The sequence below is a fragment of the Lonchura striata genome, chromosome 8 (assembly GCF_050655825.1).
Source record: "Lonchura striata isolate lonStrDom1 chromosome 8, ASM5065582v1, whole genome shotgun sequence".
Lineage (NCBI taxonomy): Eukaryota > Metazoa > Chordata > Aves > Passeriformes > Estrildidae > Lonchura > Lonchura striata.
The window spans coordinates 24,012,739-24,025,307 of NC_140710.1; the positions used below are offsets into that span (position 1 = coordinate 24,012,739).

The 12,569-nt window shown below is 44.2% G+C and overlaps 1 protein-coding gene across 5 annotated transcripts in view; it reads left to right on the top strand.

Moving 5' to 3' along the window:
- RGL1 (ral guanine nucleotide dissociation stimulator like 1) overlaps nucleotides 1-12,569 on the top strand; it is a 73,302-nt gene that overhangs the window by 15,163 nt on the left and 45,570 nt on the right. For 2 of the 5 annotated variants that reach the window (XM_085586589.1, XM_085586591.1), the window contains one exon: nucleotides 6,016-6,126. Coding sequence is in view for 2 of the 5 variants with exons in the window: in XM_085586587.1 (XP_085442713.1) it covers nucleotides 5,785-5,862; nucleotides 6,016-6,126 (189 nt within the window). In the remaining 3 variants the exon portion in view is untranslated. The other 3 variants (XM_021525119.3, XM_085586588.1, XM_085586587.1) reach the window with 3 other exon arrangements.

Here is a 12,569-nt window from a genome sequence, read left to right on the forward strand (position 1 = left end):
TACCCACAGTCAAATTTGTAATTGAGCAGTGCATTTTTATATGATTCAGTATTTATTCTTTGCAGAGAGTTTTAAAATTGTTCAAATAAAGCCCTTGGCCTCTGCTCAAAAGTGAACTTTTTGGAAAGTTTGAGTGAAAACATTTCATCCATTTGTGAATATGAGGAGAGTGGAAAACTATTTTTCCCTTTCATAAAGACGTTTTGCTGCTTTCGTTTGAACAGCTCTACAGTGTGAGTAGCTGAGGCCTGTGGGCTAAAATTTGGCATTGAAATAGCCATAACTATGAAGTGCCTTAGTTTTGGCTTGATTTGACTGAGCTGTGAGCCTCAGAAAACAATGTTCTCAGCATGCACTCCGGGGTGTTGTTTCTTCCTTCAAAGCTGCTGAAATGTGCAGCAGAGAGGATTTACTGTGAGCAACTGAGGAGCACTGCAGCACAAAATGAGAGAAAGATATTGCTCTGAAGCTGCAGGGTCACGTGGAACAGGAACAAGAGACCTCTCAAAGCACTTACGGTTTACGCAAAGTTTCTGGGTGTTTTGTGGTCCGGGGAACTGAAAGTCAAATTCTAGGGCCTGCAGCCTCAGGTGACTTCAAAATCATTTCCAAGGAGCCCAGAGAGTGAGCAGGGATCAGGTGTGGGTGAGTGGGAACAGGGTGAAGCCCAGACTCTGAGGCACACAGCACTGCTTGCTCTCCTCAGGGAGTCCCCCACACTGCTGTTCCTCCCCACGCAGCAGCGCGCACTGCCCAGCGACGTGCCCCTGGTGCTGCACGCAGGATTGCTTTGAAGGCTTTCCCAATGGGAGTCCAGGGACTCGCTGTTCCTGGAGGAGATATGCCCCCCAGATCTGAGATTACGTCTCTTTGCACAGCACAGCCTGTGAAGCAGTGCATGCCTATCAAATTGCAATCACATGCGAAATCAGAGGGTCAGGGATGGCTGGATGTGCTTCCTTAACTACACAATTTTTTGACTTAGCATAGTTAATTATGCAGCCTTATGAAACATTAATTTAGTTTTATGTATGGGAGCTCTGATGCATTTCCTCTGGTGTTTTACAATGAAGCTGGTTAATATTTGCAATTACTTGAAGGCTTCTCTTTAGTTCTGGTGTCCAGGAAGACAGATTATGATGGTCTTGTGTGTCTGGTTCTTCACTGAGCTGCAAATGCATTGTCAGTCTTTCAGAGTGAAGGGGGAGCAGTGTTTTCCCTTTTGCACAGGAGTGAGGCTTGCAAAGGTTGCAGACAGTCAAAAAGCAGACATACAGTGTGTAAGGTAGCATTTTGTTCACTTTGATTAGTTAGTAGTTTGTAATTGAAATTCAATGTTTGATTCTAACAACTTTTCTGACTGGCTGATGTGTAATCATAGTGCATCTCAGTAATTTAAAGAATATATATAACCAAATTTATTAATCCCAGATGAGGCAGATGGAAGACCTGGCTCACCTCTGCTCCCTTCTACGTCAGCTTGCAGCATGTGCAGAGCATTGCCTGTGCTGATGGAAATGTGAGATATGTGCCCGTGAGGTGCTTTGTGCAATAAAGGACCTTCAGGAGATTGCAGTGCACTGAATATTAAGCAGCTCTAAAGCAGCCCATGACAAACTAACTGTGTAATGGAGTGGGAAGCTGGAACTTGGGTGTGCACAATGTAAAGGAACACTCCCAGAAGAAGTTCCTGTAGTGCCCATGGTGGAGAGCTGTCTGGTGGCAAGCTTCATGTCAGAGTGGGCTGTCAAAGAAACACAATATAAAACTGATTTGTGATTCAATTTCTATAGTGTCTGCATTATCTAGCTTTTGTGGTTCACCTGCATATGATTTTTTTTTTTAGTTTCAATCTCCAGAGCTGTAGGCCACAGCACCTGTTAGTTATCAAATTGAGTGCACGTTCCATAAACCAAAAGCAAGAACTAAAAACTAAATATGTTTTAAAGAAACCAGATGAATAACAATTAATGAGATAGTCTTAACAGAAACAGTATTTATTTTCTTTTGTAGGCACTCACTTCAAAGGCATCATCCATTGCACGGGTGTCTCTTTGGACAGGCTTTTTTCTATATGATAATGGATCCTTGTATCTCCTATAGAATGAACAGAGTATCTAATGGAATTTTCCTTTTCAATTAACAGTTAGGTAATGCCCTTAAGGTGGCATTGCTTTGGAGAAAAATGTAAAACTACAAAGATATTGACTACAAAGGCATGGTTACTGGGAAGTGTCTTGCATAACCAACACACAACCAGTTCTGGCTCCTGGCCTACTCAAGCACCAAGGACTGGAAATGGCTTGAGCTGGTGCTGCCCTTGAAAGGACCTTCTTGTAATTATGGCTTAACTTAAAAAAGAGACAGTGGTGTGACTTTTTCCCCATCTCCCAGGGAACATCCTTGCCCAGTGAAATGAGCTGCATGCACCCCTCCTATACATGGCTTTGTCCTTTTAGGCTGTGTGATTTCTTTCTCTCCTGGAGAAGCTATCGGGCTCGTTCTTGTATCACCTTGTTGCTTTCTCCTTTTCCTTTGCTCTCCCAAATAATTTCCATATTCGGGTATCTCTGACTTCTGTTTCCTCCTCTCCTCCTGTCAGGCCCTGAGCAGGGGCAGTCAGATGAGCTGTTCTTTATTTCCAGCTGCTTTATAGATCTTGTGCTTTGTCTTCCTATGCAGGCGTCTGTGTGCCAGCTGTAGCAACAGCTGAAACCCGGGGAAAATCATCACTCTGCCACTACCTTATTTCCCTGTAGACAGCTGACCAGTTCTTGTTAGGCTGTAAGTGGTCAGTGATCTTCAGAATGAGAGCTTTCCAGACCTCAAAGTATTTTCTTATATAATGTTTCACTGTGAGAAGTGTAAAGCTGCATTCACAAGTGGATTTGTGCTTCTCTCTGGTTGAGAGTAGGAGGGAATGCCTGCTCAGATGTATTAGAGAAACAATTCTGCTTCGGTAAAAAGGGCAGGCACAGGGCTTGATTCTGGCTGGAATGTAGTTATTGCATGTGAACATGATTTGGAAAGAACCAAATGTTTAACATGGTGTTGACCGCATGGTTCATTGGTGTAGATCAGTTTTGTGATTAAAGTCTGCTAAAAGAGCAAACCAGCAGTTCTAATAAACTGAGTTGTAGACTCTTCTTCCTCATTTTCAGGCTTCCTTGTGTCCTTGAAATCTTTACAGAACATATTTTAGATTAATCAGAGCTTTGTTGGTCTTCCTGTGCATGTTTTCCTGTGCATTCAGACTCTGTCTCTTGGTCTCAAATAAGTGGTTGTACACTGTATAATGACTTTAAGTGTTACATATGCCTTTTCTCTTTTCCAGTATTAAAGAATCAGTTTTTACATATATAAGACAGATTTTTAGGGGCCTTGAAATATCCTTTTCCCAAGGCAGACAGATATCAATAGAATATCTGATTATTGCCCCTTCTGTAACCTTTCACTGTGATATGATTTGACTCAGTGATCTTAGAGATTGTTTTCAATCTAAACAATTCAATGCTTCTAAAGTCTGGACATTGTATCTACCTAAAAATAATCTGTGAAGAAAATATTTAACTCTGTGCAAGAGTAGTGGCAAATCCTATGAAGAAAAGTGGTAGCTTTCTGCTCCTTGCTAAACTGTATGTCATCTGCTGCTCCTTCCCGACAGAGGTTCTCTCTGTCACTTGTCAGTGGCCAAGAGGATTCAGGAACATAATTTCTGAGAGGGCTTGTGCTCTGCCTTGAATAGAAATTTCTGAGCTTGTCTGTCCATAAAGTGTTCTGTACACATCCAGTCCAAAACATGTAATTCAAGAGAAGCTAAATTGAACCAAATATAGGAGCTCCTTCCCACTGTATTAACTCACTGCCATTTTCTTTTTTGTAAAGAAACAGAGTAAGTGCCATTGCTTTGTGACTGCCACCCAAAGTGATGGTAGTGCTTGTACTGTGGCACCAGGACATCATCACACAAAAAAGCTTTTATTTCAGAGTAATTTTTTGGCTTTGGAGTTATATTTCTTATGGCTGGATATGCATTTGCAAATGCTGGTATGCTAGTCCTGTTCAATGGCAATTTGCTCTGCAGGTACTCACACACCTGCTGGGCTGGCCACGAGGGCTTCAATGCACACTCTGCTTTCTGCACATTAAAATTACGATGTGGAAGGGCAGTTTGCAAAATCTAAAGCGTTCAGAATGCTCTTTGCACTTTTACAGGAGAAGCCACAGGACTCTGGGAGATCTACACTTCACTTTGTAGGTGCAGTACATTTGAGTCAGGTTACTGATGTCTGTTTATTCCCGACAACTTCCCAGTCACACATGTAAACTAAAAGCACAGCCTGGCAAGTGACCAGACCAGGGCACCTGTGACCACGCAGCTCAGTCTTGGCTTCATAGCCGAAAAGAATGTTCCTGCCTTCCGTATGGGTTTTCGTGTTAAGAGGTAGAAGGTCTGACAGCCCCCAAGCCTGTGATGCCCCTCGGGTACTAACACTGGTGGAAATAAAGCCAGGAACATGCCGGAGGTTAGTGTGGGGCTTTGGGAGGTCTGGTTTCAGTTCTTGGAACTTTCGTTGCCTTTCACGGGAATTTGTGCACTTGAATCATCCCTATTTTAAGTCCCCAAAAGCAGGTAATTAAAGACAGTTCAGGAGGCAACGAAGTTAGTGGGGTTTTTAGGGTGTCTTGAGACCGTCGTGTCAGCTCGCAGGTGCCGACAGCTACAGCATCCACAGGGGAGCTCATGGGGGCTTCTTTGTGAGCGATATAGAATAAATGTGAGGACAGTGTCGGCGACTGCCGGGCAGTGCTTACTAAAGCCTTTAATTTCCTTACTTCCCAAGTGGCAGAAGTAAGTTTTTAAAGTGAAGCATAGCTTAAAATTCCTTCCTTACGGCAGCCCGGACACCGGACCCGCGCTCGCCCCGGCACCGGCAGAGGAGCGAGGGGAGGGGAAGGGAGAAGAGGAGGAGGCGCCTGCCGGGGAGCGGGGCAGGACGCGCCCGCGGAGCGGAGCCGCGCCGGGCGCTCCGAGCGGGGCCAGCGCCGGGAGACCTGCGGGGGCCGGGCCGGGGCGGCGCCAGGCGCGGCCGCTCCCCCTGCCCGTCCGTCCGTCCGTCCGTCCGTCCGTCCGTGCGTCCCGCCCCCGCCCCGGCCCTCCCGCGCCGCCCCGGGGCCGCTCGGCTCGGCTCGGCCCGGCCCGCGACCGGCCAGGCGCCCGGCAAGCACCGAGGATGAAACTGCTGTGGAGAGCGAAAATGGTAACCGGCCGTGCCGTCCCTGCCCTGCCCTGCCCTGCCCTGCCCTGCCCAGTGCCAGCGGTGCCGTCCCTGCCCTGCCCTGCCCGGTCCCCGCGATGCTGTGCCCGGTGATGCTGTACCGGTACTGGGATATGCTGTGCCCCCTCCCCTCCCCTTTCCCCCGGCTCTAAAGCTGCTAAGTTTTTATTTTATTTTCTTTGTGGTTTTTTTTTTTTTTCTTGTTCTTGAAATAATGGGTTTTTAGAAGAGCAAATCGCAAGCGCTTCAGATACCCCCTTCTCAAGAGAATGAAAATGTCGCTGCGTTTTAACACGATCTGTAGCTTCAAAGATTCAAGGCTGTCTGCCGAAGTAATTCAGCACTTTTAAAAGTGCGAATCCTTCCCCAAATGAAAGGCCAAAGAGATTAATTGCTGTAGAAAAGGAGGGAGGAAAGAGACGACTGCTAATCAAAACCAAACTCTTTCCTAAGAAGACTTTATGCAGCTATTTAAAATATGTGCTGGTCTGGGAAAAACAGTTAAATGGAAAGCCTGGGTACCTCGATACCACAGGAAAGGACAGCTTGCCAAGAATATCTCCAGTGTTCCCTGAACCTAAGGGTATCCTGGATTGCTTTGATTGTTGTGTTTACTTTGTGCTGCCCATCTCCTCTGCTCTGCCTGGAGCAGCAGAGCACCTGGGACTGATTGTGGTCAGCAGAAGGGGGAAAACGTTCCTTTTCATCTTGTTTTTCTTTCTCCTTTTCCTGGCAGACCACATTTCAGGATGGGGGTGAAGAGGTAGAAGACGGAGCTGTCTACAATGTCACCCTTAAAAAAGTGCAGATTCAGCAGGCTGCCAACAAAGGAGCAAGGTGGCTGGGGGTAAGTGAGGCTAGCACAGAGGTGCTGGGGAGGGCTGCTCATGGACTTCGGAGCCGTCTCCAGGGAGCTGAATTCCACAGGAATTGTTACAATATTAACTTCTAGCATCGACTGCTCTCATTATAAAAAAAAAAAAAAAACCAAACCAAAAAACAACAAACCAAACACTGAACTAGGCTGCCCGGGTTATCTGAAATAACACTCTCCTTGTGTTGACTCTTCCTCTTTTCTTGACCTGTAAAAACAATTTGACTAGCTGTGGCCCTGTGTCAGGTGATTCTTGGTGCAGAAATAAGGATCTTAGTTTATGGCCGGAGAAGCTGAACATTTAACAGTTATTTCAGACTGGACTATGGCTTGTTTCTGCTGTTGGGACCCTATCTCAGGTCTCCAAACAAATAGCTATGTTATTTTGACTGGTGAAGGTCCCTCAAAGTCAGCAGAACTTCCTCTGAACTTAAGGGAATATTGGTTTGGGTCTTAATTCTGTATTGCTTTCTTAGCCATATAAGAAATTAATTGCATTTCTGCAAGAATTACAGCTCTACTGTTTCTCAAAGCATGGACGCTTTATTGGTAAGTAAAATGAGCTTAAATGCACACAATTGATTTGACATGCTGCTGAGTGCCTTCACCTTTATCAAGCCAAGTCCCCAGCTGATAAAAAATGTCCTCACTTCATTGGAATCAGTGCAGCTGGGGCCAGGTCTGCAGGAGATGCCTGTAACTTTCATAGTATTTTGTTATGTTTATTTTTTTTCCTTTGAGATCAAAGGCAGTAATATAAGAAGTTGGCTTGATGTAGTATCCATGTTGGTATTTTAAAGGCTTTTAAAACTGCCCTGAGATTTATATCCAGTCATTTTCTTGTGAAGCTCCTGTGACATGAAGCAATACAGCAGAGCTGAAACCAGTCAGAAGAAATAAGCAAATTCTGTCCTGCATATAGATAGTGCTTAGAGTCTCCCTAGGTTTCCAAGAAGTACACAGAGTACTAATCAGAACAGATAATTTCAAATCTACTTCCTTTGAATGGCAGATTTCTTATTTCTGCCTCCTGTTTTTACCAGGAAAAATACTACCAAGTATATTTGAGCTCCTGCAACTTTCCCAGCTGGTTTTGTGTAAGAGGTGAAGATAATTTTGAGTGTGGCCCATAAACACAGTTCAGAAAAATAGAATTTTTTTTCTGCTGGAGCTGTGTTGTTCCTTGTACTAGACAGAGTTTGCCAGGCCTTAGTCCTGTTCTAGAGGAATGGAGCTTGTATATTCCTATGGTCATCCCCACAGCTGATGCTGCCCATCCCAACAGAAGGACCAGGGACTGCAAGGTCAGGGCAGTGACTGTCAGGTTCCTGTGGCTGCTGTTGGTTTTTTGAGGTCAGAATGTTTGTGGGGAAGGAGACAATGTGTCAGAAATCCACACCTGTTCCAGGCATAAATCTGAGACTTCAGCTTCCAGTCCGGCCTCTTTCATGAGCAAAAAACCCCAAATCTTATGTATATTATTTAAAAATATTTTGGAACATATGGGCTGTTTGTTTCCCTTAAGCTCTTCAGAACATAAAGTATTTTAAGCTCTTCTTGTGATCTTGTTTTATTAATGGCTTTTTTTGTGGTCCTGAAATCAATAAATAGCCTCTAACCCAGAGCATTATTTATGAAGAGCCATCCCTGCCCCCAGCAGTTTGGCTTTGAAGAGCCAAATTGTCTCTTTTAGAACTCTCATCGGGTGACTTTTTTTTTTAATCTGGAGTTTATAAGGGTTTATGATTTTTTTTTTCTATTCTTTGAAACTCATTAGCACTAAATTAACAAGGTGTTTGATTTAGCAATGTTTGTTTTAATTTTTTGATGGCGTCTAAGTCAGGCTTAGGTAGAAGACTCAAGGTCAAAACCTATTTGTACATCAGCAAGTATTGAGCCTTCACAGTAACAAACATAGTAACTCACTTATTGATCATATTCCTGCCTGGATTCACTTTTTAAAAAATGTCTTCTTTGTGTCCTGTAAAAGTCCACTTAGCAATATGACCCCTTCTGAAGCACTGAGCTTCTTGTGGCAGGTCAAATCTAATAAACCTTCCTTAAAATTCTCCATCCTAAGAACCCATCCAGGGTCACTGAATAGTTGGCCCTGTAATGAGAGAATGGATTGTTTAAAGGCCAATCATAAGATTCCAACTGAAGCACCATAAACACTTGCCTACTGAAATACAGAAATGCCTTTCTTGTGTTTCAAATTTCTACGACTAACAAAAGTAAAAGAGAAACAGGCTGTGACTTAAGCAGGCATCAGCATTTCTGAAACTTTCAGAAGTGTGAAGCTTTTGGATAATCACTGAATTTCTTAGCTTTAAATTTAATATTAGACATCAAAGGGTGCCAATAATAGTCATTGCTTTTGTCACCACATACTTAGTCACTAAATATTTAGTGAAGCTTAAGACTTTGAGCATTAGAGTATTAGGGAATATTAAATGCTCTAGTGGGAGCCCAGTATTGCAAGAGATGCTGCACAAAAGCACTGTTTTGACTTAAAAGTATGTGCAGACGTGATATTTAAAGAGGATTGTCTGAACATACATCTTAGCTGATGATTGGTATCAAAGCTTCAAAAGTCAAGTGTACTTTCTAGAAATACTGAGAGAATCCTTCCCAAACACAATGGATTCAACCAGAGAAAGCAGGAATGGAGTTTTTTTGAAAACAAAGCGGGTTTTGGTGTCTCCAGGATCCTGGAGAGAGAGGAACAAGCTACAGAAGCCATGGAAGCTGAGGTACATGGCCTGACATCTTTGTGAGAGAAAAGGATGGAGTAGTAGAGATTTGTACATATGGATGGCACACATTCAGAAGAGGGGACGAGGAGGATTTGGGGTGGACAGTCATCAGTTTGAATGGCATTATGTCAGGCTAGAGAAAAAGGCATATTGGCAACTGGAAGGGAAGGTTTGGGAGCACAGCAAGGAATTTGAATGATGTGGTTAGAAAGACAATATTGTGTTTTAAAACTGTATTTTCAGAACCTGAAAAATGGGATTCAGCTTCCCTCTGAGGATGTGAATGCAGCCCGTAGTGAGGCTGGATGTCCAAGAGGACGGTGCTATTGTCCGTGAAGAAAAGGCACCAAAGCATAAGAGACAGATGTTCGGGGGGGCTTTGGGCTTGAATGCATCCAGGTTCCCGTGCAGTGACACGGAGCTGAGCTGAGCCATACTGTAGCCAGAAGTGGGCAAGGACAGCCAAACAGTGGATGTAAGAGTGGATCGGCCGCTAAATACCTGAATTTCTGTGGGCAGGAGCAATGTGCTACAGTGGAACGGCGCGGGGAGGTGAGCTCCAGCCGCTGATCTCCGGGAAACAGCTGAAGAGAAGGAGAAAAGCAGCGGCTGGAGGAATAGAGGGGTGCAGGAAGAATAGAGGCTTGGGTGTGGTGTGGGCGGGTGGGCAAGATCGCTAAAACAAAAGCAAACGAGGTTTTGAAGTGCTGTGAAGTGACCACGTTCAGCAGCTGGAGTGCTTTATGTCCCCCTGGCCGGAGTTAGGGAGGGATGGACTAGCTCTGAATACCTGCAAATGTCTCTCCTGTCAGAGTCCTTCATCTGGGAAGGAGTGAGGAAGAGACCTACAATGTGTAATATTTAGTGGGGCAGGTCACAGGACATGCAGCCAGGAACTGGAGCTCCCCAAGCTTCAGTGCTGATTCTCCACACCTGAAATGATCGCTGAACTTTCAGGGTCCATCCTTGCCATCAAGTTTCTTGGTTTACTGATGGGTGACAAGGACTACTCTTCCTTTGAGTCTTAAATATCCAGATAAATAGTCTGCTCACTTATGGCCAGGCTGCCTGGCTTCATTAGGCATGGATTACACACCTAGAGGAGATTTTAGAAATTTGGGTTTCACTTTTTGCTTTCACTTTTTGGTTACAGCTGAACTTTGGGGTTTGTTCAGGCAGAGATGGATGGAAAATATAGCTTGTCTTAAAATGTCTTTAATAGTATAATGATGGGTGACACTTCCAAAAGTGTCAATGAACTGCTGTTAGAAAGGTGCTTTTTAGTACCGTAAAATGCTAAAAGAGGGAAGAGCTGAAAAGTAGCAAATCTATCACTTAATATTTGTGTGTATCCTTAACACTGCTATTGTTTGATAATTACTTTTTGGGAATTTTGTGGTGTTTTAGAAAGACACTTTAAATTTTTTAAAATTTCATTTATTTTAAATTTTTTTATTTAGTGCGAGTGATTTCCTTGCATTGAAAACTGCATGTGACCACAAGTTTGGCTGCTAAACACATCCACAGTCACATACATTGGCAGGAAGTTTGTGCTGGAGAGTTCAGACAGAAAAACATTGCAAAAACTTGTGGCTAACTAATCTGTATCCCAGTTGGGATCTGGGACACAACCATCTCTCTAACTTGATCAATATGTCAGAAAAGGAGCTTTAGTCTATATTTCTTTCTTTCCAGCACAGACCTCCTAACTATGGGTTGAGATTTAAGTGGTGCCTGGAATCATCAACATTTAGGAAGAAGTAAAACCTCACATTTTCTCTGAGCCTGCTCCTGCCCTCCCATGTGCCCTTCTGAGCCAGCTCTGTGATTTCTTTTTCATCTTGCCCTTAGATCCCAGATGTTCTGGTCGAGTGCAGTTTCCTGTGGAAGCAGCAGGCAAGGGCTTGGCTGATCATTGTCCTCGCTGCAGCTTGCTGTTTTGTCTCTTGATTTAGAGCATGTGCTGGTTGCTTTTGGCTAAAGCAGACTCCCTCTGCTAAGTCAGGTTCCCTTAGCCTGTCCTGACTGCCCAGACCAAGGCCAGGGTATAGTTCTGGCCATATATTTGGCAGAAGCAGAAAAGCAGCTCCCAAGGAGCTGACAGTCTTCATATGGAAACTGAGCTGTGCTATTGTCAGCTCCAAAGTCTCTGAGGAGCTGTCTTGGAGAAGGAAGGAGGATGGGGTGTGCTCATACTGGTTTTGCTTGGGGGAAGATGCCTATTGAGTGCTGCAGACCCACAAAGTAGTGTATTCTGAGGGAACAAAATGATTTTATGTATAGACAGGTACTCGGTTATCCAAAAGAAAGCTTTGGCATCTCACTTGGCTTGTGTTTTGGTTTGGAGTAGGCTCTTTCCTCCTGTCCTTCCTTCAGTTGTGGGCATAATAGTACCATGGTACCATTCATAGCCCTTATTAATGACTCCTCATGGCATATTTTTCTCCTTGCTTCCTGGTTTAGGTTCCAGGGATATCCTCAGTAGCAGTCTTGGGTACAGTCATCAGCTGGTTAATAGAGGCTGTGTGTGCAACGGGCACTCAAAAATGGAAACTGAGCCTATTAAGAGTTCTAAAAAGGAAGCCTGAAAGATTACTGTCCATTACTTTGCTAGTTCCAAATCCAAAGTGCATAATTAGAAGGGTGACTGGCTTTGTAGCACAGTGTTATGCTCTCAGTTGAGTGTAAAACCTCCCACTCGGAGCTGCCAAAGCGTGACAGTGCTTTAATCGTGTGGTGTTATGAAGGCTGGGTTAGGGCTGGGATACCCTGGCACAGCCATGAGGAACTAGGGAGAGACAGGGGCAGCCTCCCTTCCTGGGCTGTGCAGGGGCACCTCTTGCTAAGGATTCTCATATTAAGTGGAATAACAAGGGTTAAGGGAGCCTCTTGAGTAAAGCTGCTGGAATCTGTTCTGTTGCTACACTTGTGTGTATCTGCATTTTGGATATCTCCCAGCCAGCCTGCTCATGGACAAAACTTGCCCTTGGCATTTACCTGTGACATGCAGGATTAGAGTGACATCCTGTGCTGTAATTGCTTTCCCCTGGGAATTCCTCTGACAGCCAGGATGACTGTTTTTTAAACTGTGCTACTTGGATGCTACAGGTTCTCCCTAAATTCCAGTGCCTTAACTGTCTTGCTGCTGACATCACTGTTATGTTGCTTGCTTTTTTAAGAAGCTGTAGGTGAAAGGGGTAAGCCCCAAATTTTGCTTGCTCTCTAAAGAATCTGGCACTTTCTTTCTGAATGCTAGATGTAGGTCACTTGTTGGGTTAAGGAAGAGTTGGCAAGGAATGTGGCTATGTGTCATCGGAAAGCCTGTGAGATGCAGCACATGAACTGGGCTGAGGTGTTGTACAGAGAACAGCCCTGCAGAAACCATTAGTTTCACTGTTTGGGTTTTGATGCCTTCATTTAAGGAACAGGCTGAAACATTTCAAGTACGTTAGTCACACTTGGATTTAAATTTAACCTTGGTGAAGCTAATTAAAAATGTGTGTCTAAATGCATGCTTTGAACTTGCATCTTCTACTACAGCTGTTCTTTAAATACATAATTTCCTTTAGCCAGCACTGTAGGGGGATGCACCTGTGTGAATAAGCCAGCACAAAGTAGTCAGATCATGGCTTAGCCCCTTGGAGAAAACAGGGTTATTTT